General features: G+C 33.9%; 1 protein-coding gene across 1 annotated transcript in view; it reads right to left on the bottom strand.

Moving 5' to 3' along the window:
- LOC106105924 (optomotor-blind protein-like) overlaps nt 1-15,227 on the bottom strand; it is a 93,719-nt gene that overhangs the window by 32,916 nt on the left and 45,576 nt on the right. The window contains exon 5 of the mRNA XM_013286393.1: nt 958-1,053. Coding sequence (XP_013141847.1) covers nt 958-1,053 — 96 coding nt within the window. The remainder of the gene's footprint in view (nt 1-957; nt 1,054-15,227) is intronic.

The following is a 15,227-nucleotide window of genomic DNA, read 5'->3' as shown; positions in this document are numbered from 1 at the left end:
TCAACGGCGAATGACCGCGAAATTCAAGCTAAGTATATAACGCATCTTCATAAGCAATGCTGTATGTTTTCCAGAGGCATATAATATAATAAATAGTGAGTAGGATAAACCATTCTTACCAACTCTGGTTTTAAAACTTTAATAAAAAACATACCGATTAAACTATTACGTAGGTTGAGATTTTTTTTGTTACGTCATCTTTTTAATTGTAAGAAACGATGTAATTTAGTCTATAGTATTTAATACGTACCCACAGTTTACCATTCAATCACACAACTGAAATAACTATAGAGATGTTCTCGACTGTACTTCTATAAAAAGTTCGTGTTTATTTGTTAATCGTTATTCCACAATATACAGAATTACACGGACGAATGATTTCCCGTTTAAAGGCATCCAGTTACCGGTGGGTAACAGTTAAAAAAAAAGTATAATAGACAAGGCTCAACCATAAATAATAGAATCATTAACATCTGCTGCTATGATTTCGAACATCAATTTTTTTGGCGCCTAAAAAAGTTATTCAAACGAAGCTTAAGAGGCCTAGTTAGGGGCGTCATCGGAACATGAGTTATTTTGACGGTTGATTCGTTACATTATTTTTTTAATTTGATGTCTAATGGTGTTTGTTAAATGCTAGTTGCCAACTGTTTGCGACCATTTATAACCTTTTTGTTCGTGAAACTTAACGAATAAGTTTTAATTAAAAAAAAATTAAGAATTCTTCTTTTGTACAGCTTAAACAATGGAAAAAAAATTAAATTGTCAATTTTTGCATTCATACGTTTTTGCATTATTAATGATTACTGTTATTTTTAACTTAAAATTGTTTAAAATAATTAGGAATATGAAAGTGGACATCCTACGTCAGATATGGACAAACAGTTTTGGGACGGATTTGTGATAAAATAAAAATTCGTCTTATATTCGAGGTTAAAAATCAAAATGTCTACTAACCAAATGGTCTGAGTGGGGATCTCTTGGCGCACTAGGCACTGGATTGGGCCACAGCAACTTTGACAACATCCGTTGACTTTGGTTATAGATGAGCTCCTACGAAGGTGAGAAAAATGAACTTTAGTATGATATGAAGTAAGGCGAAATTAGCCTGACGTGAGGATGTGGATAGGATGACCATACAGGTATTAGATGTTGGAAGGTTTATGAAGATGTTGAAATTATGATATCTAACAAACAGAATAACACAGCGACGTTAAATTAATTGTACCAACATCTAATAAAACATAATTAAATTTTATCATATAAAAACTTTTAAAGAGTAGATATTCTAGGAATACAACTAACTAGCTTTCGGTCGCGACTCCGTCGACGTGGAATTACGAAAAAACACAAGTAAGTAACCTTTGTGTTTTTCAAGACTCTCCTGTATATCTATGCTAAATTTTATCGTAATCCGTTTAGGCTACAAACTTTAACAAACAATTACGCATTCAGATATAAATGGAACATATTTTTTCGTCGAATAGTGGGCATAATACAGTGCAATCTGCTCAGTCACTTATAAGTTAACTTGCTTACTTAATATTTCAAGTATGCTTACTTAATACAAGGCTTATAATTCATCTTCGAAAGTATTCATTACAGAAAATATATCATTAAGTCCACGAAAACATTGTTTCCAAGAATCTGACAAAAATGAATGAACTTTACTACACTTAATGACAGACATATTTAAGTACGCTAAGTTATAAGAAATGTTTATTAACAACGTGGGTGGTTAACAATTATAATTTCCACATTATACCAACAGATAAGTCAAGTCAAATATTTCTAAGAATCGATCTCCCGATAACCTTACGTATTGAAATAAGTTGGATAAGTGAGATTATTATTAATAATAACATGTTTTCACTGATTCCGCGTCCGCACCTCCGGCGAGAGGCCAGTTAACACTGGTCGAGGTGATTACCAACATTTGGATCTTTTTTTGAAAAAAGAAACAATAATTTGTGCGACAAAAAGAGATTGTAAACAGCGAAAAAAGTTGACAGGGTAACTATGTTGTGATCATCCATAAAATGTTTCTTTTTGACATTAGACTGCCAAATAACGATAAATAAATTGGAAGTTTCTGTATGAAGAGACATACACGTTACAAAGTTTTTAGCTAGCGAATTTAAATTGGTTAATTCACTTCCAAAAAGTCAATAGTAGGCACATCCAACTTTGAATGCGTTGTCTTTTTAAATTAGGAGACCTCTGAACTATATGATAACTTCAAGTATATCAAATATTAACACATCAATCACAAATAAACATATTCAAACATACATTCTGTACAAAAGCGCGGCCGCATTCAAATGAGTATTCGAACAAAGAAGCGCATGTCCATCTTATGTGAACATAAAGCGAAATGTAAACGAATACTTTATTTTCATAATGTGCAAAAGCGTATTTCAGATTTTGAATAGCCGAGTGTTGACCACTCCTGGCGGTAAAAAAGTATAACGAGACGGTAATAATAGGTTGAGGCAACTTCTCGCCCGCAAAACAAACACAGTCTACAGAGCAGCGCAGCGCCCAGAGAGTGCTAAATTACTTTAATAATGGCGCTGGCTCGCCCGTGGACAGCTTACGATGTTTTCTGACCTCTTGTTAACAATTTGCTTTTAATTTATGATTTCTCTGATTTATTATTTTACTGACATCTTTTACAAACACACAAGATGATTTTAAAGTGAATAGTAAGATAGCATTTACATTTCTAAATATTTGTTTTACGCCTTTAGTAATTTAGTAGACAGATAACATAATACTTTGATAGATTATATTAGATTATTGTTGCGTATATTATACCACAATATGCATTTAGTTTGAAATAAATTAAGTTAAATAAAGTTTTATAGAACGTAGAATTCCCCTTGAGCATTTCTTGACAGATGTCAAATATCAAAACTACATTTTAAACATCATCAAAGTAAAAATGTTTACTAATTTTTATTTATTGCAACATTTTTATTTATCTGTGGCACAAGGGAAGTGGGGCACGTAGGACCATGTGTAAAATTATACCAATAAATGATATTTATCTTGCATAATACAGCTGTCAGAATTATAGCCGTCGTTTATGTCTTTTTCGGACCGGTTTGGAATCATCGACAGGCTCCATTAATAACCGGGGAAGTCGCTCGCTGACTCGCTGTGTGTTTAACGAAATAGTTACAGCCAACTTATAAGCCTTCATTCATGTTAATGCAACTACGCGGTGTAATAATACCATACATGTGTTTATTTATGATACTTTGATAAAATCATGATTATAAGCACTATATCTATACCATCTATACTAATATTATAAAGAGGAAAACTCTGTTTGTTTGATTGTAATGAAATAACTCAAAAATACTCGTCCGATTTCGAAAATTCATTCACCATTGAAAAGCTACGTTGTCAGTGAGTAATATTAGGCTATGTTTAATATTATTTTTTATGTCCACGCGAACGGAGTCGCGGGCGAAAGTAAGTAATATTATTAAGAGAAAATATTTGTATGTATTGAAATATCTGAAAACTACTGAGCCGATTTCATAATTTCTTTCACTATTAGAAAAGTAATTTATCTGTGAGTAATGTAGACTATACATTTTATTTTTTTTTCACGTATCGTAGTTACAAGCAACAGTTAGTTACTAATATTATAAATACTAGCTGTTCCCGTGCGATTTCATCACCATAAAGTTATTTTATTGTTTACATGTTACAAATTGTCAATTGCAAATGTCAAAATGACATGACAAACCTTAGCAATCATTCTTGATGTTGGCAGCAACTTATGGTTTCTTTCCCACATTAGGGTTTTTATCCAAAATATTTACCCCTTAAGATAAATGGTGCAAAAATATATAGCCTAAAGCGTGACGTAAGTGTAGGGCTTTTTATTAAAAAAAGAATTATTCAAAAATATGATGCTGACATCTTAGGCAACAAAGAAATGTGTGTTTACGCTTTATTATAATAGTATAGACTAGCTGGTAATAAAAATCGCAGCTCACTTAAGAATGTAATGCATATTTCAAAAGTTAAATACAAAATATGTATTAAATAAAATTATTTAAAAGCGATTTATAAAGATTGACTTTTGGAAATTAAAAAGAAAGATAATATGAAGAGCTTAATCATTTGTATCGAAAGTCAGTCCGTTCAAAGTATGTAATTAGCCGACAGTTGTACAAATACGTGTGGCCCGGAGGCGCGGCGCGACGACGCCGGGGGCGGGTTCGAATCCAGTTTAGAACTAACGATATTTTGTTAATGTTGCCATCAATGAGGAATATTTTAACTTTATCATGATTTTTAACAAAGAAATCTGGATAGATGTATAAAGTTAGTCAACAAGTTATTTATTCTGCACTCAGAAACGTTAATCCTTAGTTTAGATTAATCTACCCGAGTGCGGCAGTTAAAGGCTTTTTACAAAGAGTTAGGTTATATTTTACGTCTATCTCATGCAACCATTTAACGGCTTGTTGGAAGCAACTCAATATATTCTTCCATAAACACTATATTAAACATATAGTTTATGTAATGAAAGTGCGACAGCTAGACGCCATCGGAGCCGAATCATTCTAATTAAGAGCCATAAAACTGAAAATCGTTCCCAGCACTCGTTACGTTTCACCGAAGTTTCAACGACGAATAAAAAATAATAAAAAAGTATCTTTTATGCACGAGCCCACCGTAAGGCCGTAATAGATTAATGATATAGCCTGCGAGGTCTGGTCTTTAACGAAAGCGCTCAGAGGTCGCGCGCGAGGTGGCCACGAGGTAGGGGTCCCATCCGTCATATAGTATCCGATTTTATATTATTTATATTTTATACAAAAATATTTATAAACGGTTTATGACTTTCTTGTGGCATAATCGAAAATTTTATAGCATTAGCAAAGAAATGTTTAAAAATATGGCCATAGTTGTGAGAGTAAATTAGGAATTTATTGAAATTATTAATCAAAAGTCAATAAAATTCTAGCAAAGTAGTGTTTGGCAACAAAGTGGTCAAAGCAGCTAAAGTGGCCGTGGTGGCCGAAGTGGCCATGGTGGCCGTACTTGGCCGCCACCCGCGCGCGTGCGACGGAGACGGATGGATGGCGCGCGGCCACGGCGCGGCGGTGGCTCGCCGGGGCGGCGCCCGCGTCGGCCCCACGCGCACAGCTTATTGAGAAATTCCCAACATCATGTATTCCTTTTGCTTTCTTCCGTAGTTATTTTACTCCCCGTTAACAATATTACCATTTCGGCGACCGGTCGTATATTATGAACGTCGTCGCTTCCTTGAAATTGTTATTGTTTTATTTTAAAACATTAATACGACTCCCATTTTATCTATTTGCCTTTTGATATATCTAACTTCTATATATTTGAGGAAAACCACAATTTTTTAGTTGTGAAAATTATATATACATACACATATTTTTCTCGGGTAAATTCATAGTTATGTCCTTGGTTTTTTATTGTAGTTATAAATCTTTTATCTACTCTTTGTTTTCATTAGTCATAGTAGAACATATCAATATTTTGATTCTCACAAAACATCTGGTCAATATTATAAGATAATACTGCAAAAAATGCTATCAAACTTATAAAAATTATAAAATTCAAATTCGATTTATAGCAGTCAACAAAATCGAGTCACGTGTAGCCGTTAAAACAGCAATCAACTGTTATCAGACAGTTATGCTAATAAGACATGCTAATTCCCAAAACCAACAAGCGAGGAACAAAACAGCGGCCGGGGAACAACAAAACGAACAAGAGATGCAGACCGGCGCCACGGGGCAATTACAAGCGCTCGATACACACAAAAATAACTGGTCGGTTAACTAGTTATATAGTTTTATAACGCGTTATTGGAACAGCTATATTTCTGAATAACCTGTTATTTCACTTTCCTTTGTAAATCGTCCAATACTAAATTCAAGAAATAGAGATTGAGGAGAAATAAAAAAAGAGAAGTAATCTTTTAATAATTCTATTTTTAATAAAAAGAAATTACATTTATTTTACATTAATTTATTCCAAAAATTTTTGGTCTTTTAAAGGGATTAAAATGATTTATTATAATATTTTAAATAGATTTTTAAACGAATTAAATTTATATTTCGACATAGCTATAAAATAGCATATCTGTACAGCTATATGAAAAACGCAGGACACGCACCTGCTATGTTGAGAATTCGGTCCGCTTTCTAGTAGCCGATTTTTTAGGAGGCCTATATCGTGCGCCGCAACTGGACTTCTCAGAACTAAAAAACTGGTCGGACGCCGTCGGCGGGATCCGTACGCGTTGTGTAGACATTATCGAAACCATAAAACCTATTCGCTTTATGGCGATGGTAAAATTCATCGGTGTACCAGTGGTTTTTGACTGTACGATGTGTGAATGGATTTCAATCATGTCATATATTACATGTCTTCATGACAAACAAGGCAGAAAGAGATGGCTCTAATGATGTGCTCTGTGTACTCCTCTACGTTACGGTTGTTACTGTATTGTTAAAAACGCCAAAATGCCTATAGCGTCTGTGAAACTGCATTGACATGACACTAGTTTTAAATCATTTTGTCTCTATTTTCTAAAGGTAACGATAAGGATAGCAATGTGTTCCTATAATGGAATACTATTGAATATAACCCAATCGTATATAAAACCATTGTGTCTCAGATCTTAAGACGATTAAATAATAATCATCAAAATACAAAACAAGTTAAACACGTTTAGCTACTTACTCTTTGACCAAACATTGACAAACATTGGCCAAAGTTTAACAATTCAGCTAGTTCGAGTTGGCGATGTATTGGTGTCGCGGCATGGGGCATGGATTCGTATTGTCGCGTACCGGACATAGTAATCCGGTACGTGGGGCGTGACCCGGCGAGCCTGTGACGTCAGGCCAATGGGCGCACCGCTCATTGTCGCCCTCGATTGATACTATCGACAGACTACGATCAATGAATGCGAATGCTTACCACAAATATATTCAATACTAAATATGACTTGTATTCTACTAATATTTTTTTTAATGTAACTACAAAGGTTTAAAAGTAAACCTAAAGAGTATATTCTTGAATCTCAACTGTAGCCAAGTTGAAGATGAAAGAAATAACGATCACAGAATAATTCCTATACTATAGGTACTAATCGTCTAGGTTAAGAAAAACTAGAACATAAAAATAATAATAATTGTTACTTTAATAAGCAAATAGTAGCTATCTTTATTTGTCTGCGACAATGGGAGCTGTACTATCTACTAATTATTTATAGGCGATTGTAACAAGTAACAGATATGTGCAACAATACCGTAGGCCTAGCGGCCATTACGGATGTGACGTAATAACTTAAACCCCAAGCCCACCGTGGCGTTGCAACTAATCCTATGCTTTTGTAAAAGCACCCTAGTTCTGTCACCCCAACTATAGTCATATTTACGTAACATTTTAACATAGAAAACATATCTCTTAATACCTTAGCTATAAGGGTCAAAATACTTTGGCGGTAATTTGTTGGGCTGCAAGTTAATTGGATAGTTTGCAGTGGCTGGGGTTGTAGTGAAATGTAATAATACATATCCCTAACGTATGATTTACTTTACGCCGCTCGTACATTTGTAGCCAAGTGAACAACGCAAGGCAAATTCAGTGCGAACCTATGTTTAGTGACAATTCAATTTTGTCATCTAAATCTAGTCTATTCGATTCCAATCGGGATTTCATCAATTCGATACAGCAATTGGAGAGTTATTTAACGAAATATGCTAAATTTTCTCGGGATTTCAAAATGTTTGCGGAATCGATAACCAAAAACTCGTTTTCACAAACATATGCTTGCACTTCATTTTATATCTTATAATTACGACAATATTCTAGACTAGCTGTTGCCCGCGACTTCGTTTGCGTGAAATAAAAAAGCAACCTATGTTACTCAGAGAAAAATTATCTTTCTAACGGTGAAAGAATTTTTAAACACATTCCAGTATTTTGAGTTATTTTAATACATACAAAAATACAAATCTTTCCTCTTTATAATATTAGTATAGATATAGATACAGATAAAAGGTTGCCGCTTTTATAGTTTATTTTCTTTATTACTAAATAACCAATAGCAAGTACACTTGCACTTAACACCACGTGCTTGTGTGAGTAAAAATAGTCATAAAACAAGAGTAAAGTGGCTAGAGCGTTATCAGACTATTGGTCGTAAATTGTCTATCGGGCGGTAATCTGGTGTGCGGCCGCGGGAGCCTCAATTAACCGAACCGTGTTCAGAACTCTACAATTAAATAGATAAAGCCACGCTTCTGGTGGTCTTGGCCACGTAGACCGGCCAATTTGTTTTATCAACTACGCCTACGCATGCATGTTGATGGATTGGTCCAGGTTAACATATTTATAAGGCTTAATTTATGTCATATATAGCTTAATCATCAGGTTCCAGTTTTGGTATATTGGTACAAAACACATTGACAACACTATAATTTTCCTGTTGTTTTTTACGTGTGTTTGAGCGGCAAATTCACGAGTCAAGTATGATATTGTTTTGGAGTTTTTTTTGACAATAAAATTGCAAAACAAAATTACCATTTTACTTATTACGGACAGAGTTTAAACCGAGTTTGTTAATCGTTTTGATTACACACGACTATCGTGTAAAATTAAAGATTATCAAAGATTATGAAATTGACAGAGTGGTCAACTGATTGATAAAATTACTATGAAACTTATGTAGTTAAGAATATGAACATTTTTGTGATTGTAATTGTTCATCCTACTTCAATTTCAATTTTCAATTAATTTATTCGAAAGATTTCACATGTCAAACATATCGGAATTTTTAATCTACTATTTTGGGTTAATTACAGTAATATCTGATCTGGATTATCCCTATTTTAATTATCCCACGAATCCAAGAAATATACTTATATCCATTAATCTAGAGTTTCCTAATCTTAAGTGCTTTAATTACACGAGATAACAAAATGCATAAATTCGTTTAATTCACTACTGACTAGTAGTTTCATAAGACCAGAAAATCAACTTATAAACTAATAAACACGGAAGTCTGCATTGCCTCTCAGAGACAAGACTCGCTGTGCCACATCTGCCCCGGCGCGTAATCACCGCGATAAACAAAATAACGACAAATAAAACGCGCTCGCTCGTAGGGGCGGCTCGTTTGAAGCTCTCAAAGGAGGCCGATTTGTTTGGCATAAAGAGCTCTTTAGAGGTCCGTCTATATCGGCCTCATGAGAATTTATTCTCGCTGTTATTATTGCAATTCAATTAATGGGAATACAATGATCGGTCAGGTTTCGCCGCTTTAGTAATGCGCGGAACCCCGTTTGGGGAAATTTCGTTTCGTTTTACGTCGTCACGAGGATTGTCATAAAGATGCTTGTTTTATGTTCTCAGTGAATTACGCGTTGCGAATTATGATTGCTTTTTATTTAAAAAATGCGAAAAGGGCTTCGGATTAACTTGAAAGTGGGTGTAAAAGTACAAAAAGTGGAATCTTTATAATGTAACTGTTATGCAAAGTGACAGAGATAAAATCTTTTAACTCAAGTTGGGTTCTGTTAATCAATATAAACTAAATATAAAGATAGATAGATAGTTCATTTGTTTTGTTAATATTACAACAGATAATACAATAATATACTAGTATAGTCTATGTGTGATCATTTTGACATTCATGAACTAACAGTACAGGCCCCAAAAATTGAGTAAACACTCTGGCTTGTTTATAAAAAAAACAAAGAATCCATCTGTCCTTTTTCAATAGATTATCGGTTACTTGAACAACAATGATATGTGTGTCTCCGTAGCGGTGCTCACAGACGCAAACTATTAAAGGGTTGGCAGATAAACGTATTAAAACATCCTTTCAGTTCGCCGCAGTCTTCGGCCTCGTCAAACGGCTACCGGTATTTGACGCAAATAACCCGTTAATAAAGGATCAGCTTTAATCGGTCTCTTTACATAAAAAAACACTCAACAACCCATAAGTTTATCTCTTCATCCGGCCCAAAGTATCGGGGCTAAGAAATACAGGACCATTATTAGAAGTTTAGATAAGTATTCAAGTGTTTTAACGTAAATGTGGTAGATTGATCGTATATTTTCACGACAACATAATGAACTTAAAATTTATGCATAGCAATAACAAAACACAACTCACCTGTTTGAATATCGAACTCAAAAGTAACTTATTAACCGATTTTTATTATGTAAAACATAATTAATTTGACGAAGATTGTCGTTGTTTTAAGCAAGAAATAAAAACAAAATAAAGAGAAAATAAACTTAAGCATATCGTACTCCAAAGTGTTGAGCAAAATGAAACAAAACCATAGTGAATGTAAAACGAACATTTAACGAACGAAATGGAACTGAATAACTGAAATTAACATATGGAAAGGATGTACAATAAACTTTACAATGTACTATTACGTTTGCGAGAAAAAGCGATGATTCACTATCGTCTAAAGTATTGCCTATAAATTAATAAAATAAGTAACCGGATTAATTAAAAACATAATTTCTATAGCGGGTGTTTGGATGCCCACCAAGGTACTTGTAATCTTTTTGGATAAGGCATTTTGTTGCGAAGACAACAAATTAATATTAATAGAACTATATACGCTCAAAGCTATATTAAAATTATTTAATCAACTCGGGAAACATAAGAGTACTTTTAATTAGATGGTTCTGTATGGTTTAAAAATAAATGTTTTCAGATTAAGTGACTAAAAAAAGTTGTGGATCTATGTCAGCTACCCTTCAGTGAAAGTCCGGTCGAAATCCGGCTCAGCCGTTTCCGGATCAAACGCTGCTTGCGGACCGACAGACAGACATAGCCAGACATACCAAACATTTTAAATTGTAATTTTCGTTATCAGCAACGAAAATACACCATATTCCCGAAATCTGGATTTTTTCTTTTGATATTACAAACAGACAATCCAATTTTATTTCACTGCCAGTTCTGGGTTTAAGACACTGTTTTTCTGAAGTTAATAGTGTTTCGTATAATACCTTATCCACGCTTGCCTGTCGACTAGGGTCTGCGGCGTGCGCATTAGTCGGTGGTCGAGTGACAAAACAAATGAGTGTTTTAGCGCTATCTGAGCGCGCTTTCATCTCGCCGCCGGTAGCCGGTAGCCAGATACCGAGGACCGACCTCTCAGTATTATCTCCTGTATTTGTATTTCGCTGTACGACATTAAAGACCATTTGACGTACACTGCGGTGGGGCAACGTTTAAACGCTTTCGAGCTGGTAATTTTAATTCAGTGTATGTTAAACTCTGCGATAGTCTTACCCATTAGCATATTGTTCAATGGTAAATTTTATTTCTTAAGAGTAAACTGTTTTAGATTCAAAACGATTACTCATATGATTGGAGTCTATTAAATGTTAATAAATAACTTCTCACAGATACCGTTTTGTCAAGTAATTAGTGTTTTACTGAGAATTCAAGTATCGTGTAGTGTTTTGTTTCTTCTACCAGTTCTAGTCAATACTACATATGAATTTATAGACTGTCTTAAGTTCGCTATACACGGATAGCTTTAAACAGGTCGTCGTACAGAATTTTAACGGAGATTGAAATGGTCTGTGTATACACAACTTTGGATCACCAAACGTTACTGATTGAACTAATCTATGTATATCCTTATATTAGATAGTATGTTTAACTTAATTACCAATAAATGTCATTAAATAACATTTAAATGTTTTTTTTTGTAAAATGTTTTATTACATGTCAATACAAGGACACGAGGTTGTGTTCACAGAAAGTACCGGTGTAAAAATTTTGTTCACTATGCCTAATCTATATAAATACAAAGAAAAATATTACAATTATTCTTACAAAAGTTTCAGGAAACAAAAGAAAAAGAAAAAGTACATACTAGTTTTTTTTTGTGTTGGAGCGTTGTTCCAGTCGTGTTTATATGTGTGTGTGAGTGTGTGTTTGTGTGTGTAAGTGTATGAAATAACATTCGATATAATATGTGATACAAATCGAGAAGACTACTGGCAGTGTGTCCGACACTTAATAAACTTTCTTATTAGTGGATTCAGATGCTTATCTATTTATCCGGTGTGTTAAAAATATTGTGTCAGTGTTGACTAGTGAAATACAACAGACTCCATCGAATCGAAATACCTATAAAAATATTTTAAAAAGTAAAAAAAAAACTTTTCACAAAATTCGTACAAAATGTACAAATAATTCCTGTTTTTTCACAAATTTTTTGTCTCTGCCTTCTCATAAACGGTAATGACGTTAGCACGGCTACTATCATTTAAATGATATTGAAACTTGTTTTAAATGTCATTAAAATTGCAAGTCGCGTGAATTCATAAAAATTCACGACAATTTAACGATAAATCTGTCGCATAATGAGTAGGTAATGTCATAAATAACTGTTCAACTTCAATAACAACGCATCGTTATTGCAAATACCTTTTTATAGTAAAGGATATATTTAATAACGTAGGATTAAAAAAGGTTTTTAATTATTACCTATTCGGTGTAAAAATATTTTTAGTACGAACGCCTACTCAATGCATGTTATGTGCCAAAAGAGCCGACCACCAATCGCTACTCCGATACGGCGATAAGGTGTTTAAATTCAACTTTTTATTGAGCTTTATCAACGGCTTAAAGCTTACACACACATACGTAACTTTTAATTGTAGCTCGGTCTATTTGTATATAAACCCACACATGTATTTAATTGACAATGTTTCTTTTCTAGTTGTTTATAGCATGTTGTACAAATGATGGTTTTAATACGACGGAATAAGATCGTGAATTGAGTGGCTTTTGTTTAAAAGATTTTCGGGTGTTTGGAATATGTTACATCTTGAGGTTACACAAAATTATTTGAACCCCGATTATTTGCTGATCCGTTATCAGTTTAATGCGTTGAGTTGCAAAGAATTTGATGTGGTATTGACTATAAATTTTAGACGCAATTTAGATAGCTGATGCGATAAGAATTTCGTTTGTTCTTTTATTTTTACTTATGGGTTATTTCAACTTGCGTGCACATTTAGTGTTATAAGATCAACCAATTGTCTTTCAAAGGAGGTTTGACGTCTTGTAATCAACCTCTTTTTAAATTAAAAAATGTTTAAACGTGACGTTGGATTCGATATTTAAACTATTCGATTTTCAAATTATTGCGACTGTTTTGTTACAAATCGGCCAGTATCATTTATGTTTTTATTTAGCGTCTGGATTAGTTATCACGTCGACACTAAATAGTTAAATTCAATCGGTAACCGACACCGACACAAAGACAGGTAGCCCAATACCGTTAAGATGGAACCGAGCAAGATAACATTAACTGCCCCGGTCGATAATAACGCGAGTAGCATTCCGTGTTTTCGGCCGAGCTGTAAAACCTTCGAGATACGACACTACAACGAGGTGGTCCGAATCTTGTACGGCTTATGATCGCTTTTTGCGTTCAATCATTATAACAATTTTTATTATAATCATTCGCAACTCGTTCGATAAACATCTGCACATTTTATGCCAGAATAACAAAAAAAGTTTCAAATTCGATAAAACTTGAAATGTTTATTTTTAGGACTACTTCAAGTAATACCATATTAATAACAGCTACCCCTAGTCTAAGTTATCTAGCAATAAAAGGCACTATAACTGCTAATATTTTTTATTTATTTCTGTAATACACTACATTTTGCATTAAATCGCTTTAACAAAAAACTTTCTACAAGTTTAACTTACATAAAATTATCTTAACCCAAATAAGACGGTCCTATGACCTCTGGTTGTGGGCAATGTGACATGAAAGGAGCAGCTTTCAGACGCCCGCCCACGACCCATACAATTTGTCAAGGCGGGCGCCGCCCAGCCCCCAGCCTTTTTAACACTGACGAAATGTTCCTATAGGTAATTCCAGGCTTTCAATGTCGAAAATATACATGTCGAAGACCTAAATTACTAACCTCGGATGTAAACGAGTATTCTATTTTTTTCAAATTTCTTTTTATTTAGCATATCTGCTTGGTTACAAACTAACTAACTTTTTTTAGAATTTGTAAAGTCTTTGGTAAAATATACAGTATTTATGTTTTAAGTAGTGAAAGTAATTTCTAAATAAAATGCTTGTTTAGTGCTAAATTGCAGATATTTTTTCTCAAAAAGATAATAGCAATGAATAAAAGAAAATGTATTATAGTTATTTCACTTTGTAAAGAATTTACGTACGTCCCTTTACTCAAAGAATTCAGAGTACGAAAGAAACTTGTGTGAAAATGTAAAATTGTCGTTTTCACGACTGACGAAACAGGTGTGAGGGCGCTCCGTGACGATGTAATAAAAATATTGAAAGAAAACGAGATGAATTCCTCACACGAATTCCTAAATACCTACTCCAAAACGTTACTATATGAAGCAAGCTAAAGTAGTCTTTATACATATAAAAATAAAATACATATTAGCTTGGAATTAAACAATAATTTTTTGATGTTTTAAACGACATCGAAATGAAATAATGGTAGCATGTTCGTACAATGGCATATCGTTACATTTCTAGTTGACAAAATTGAAAACGTACCGGTGAGAAAGATTTGATTTACTGTATGGGAAGGTTGAAATTGAAATATTACGAATGCCTTGTCGCTTTCCACTTTAGACACAAGTACAAGTTTTAATTTAAATTTAACAACAAAGGTTTAACAGGTTTTTTAATAAGATTAGACTGTAAACAAGCGGCGAGAACACAGAGGTGGTCAAAGACGCCCATGGAACACAACACCAGAGGAAATGGTCCTAAAAATCTTGCAACAAACTATCTAAAAAACAAAAGAGCGTAGCAACGTATTAATAAATACAACGCACAAAACAAAATAGATAAATTCAATACAAGATGAGGAATGCAAGGTGTCACATCGATGCGACCGCCGCGCGTCAAATCTGACAACTTGACAGTGTGCATATGCAAATTGACCGACCGAATGCACTTCATAATTCGGCCATATTGTTGACCTCATCCGGTCGTTAACATTAATAGGTCAGTGTGACTAATCCATTGTGAAGATTAAATTTTTGAATGCTGTTTCAACCATATTCAGTTCAATTTTAAGGTGCGAAGCTATCTTACTTCTTATTATTCTTACTAACGTTACAAATGTAAAAGTTTATATGGATGGATGTTTGTTAGAGTTTGTAG

The sequence above is a fragment of the Papilio polytes genome, unplaced genomic scaffold (genome assembly GCF_000836215.1).
Source record: "Papilio polytes unplaced genomic scaffold, Ppol_1.0 DF824269.1, whole genome shotgun sequence".
In the NCBI taxonomy this organism is placed as follows: Eukaryota; Metazoa; Arthropoda; class Insecta; order Lepidoptera; family Papilionidae; genus Papilio; species Papilio polytes.
The sequence above is the reverse complement of the archived record's forward strand: the minus strand, read 5'-3'. Positions and strand labels throughout refer to the sequence as shown.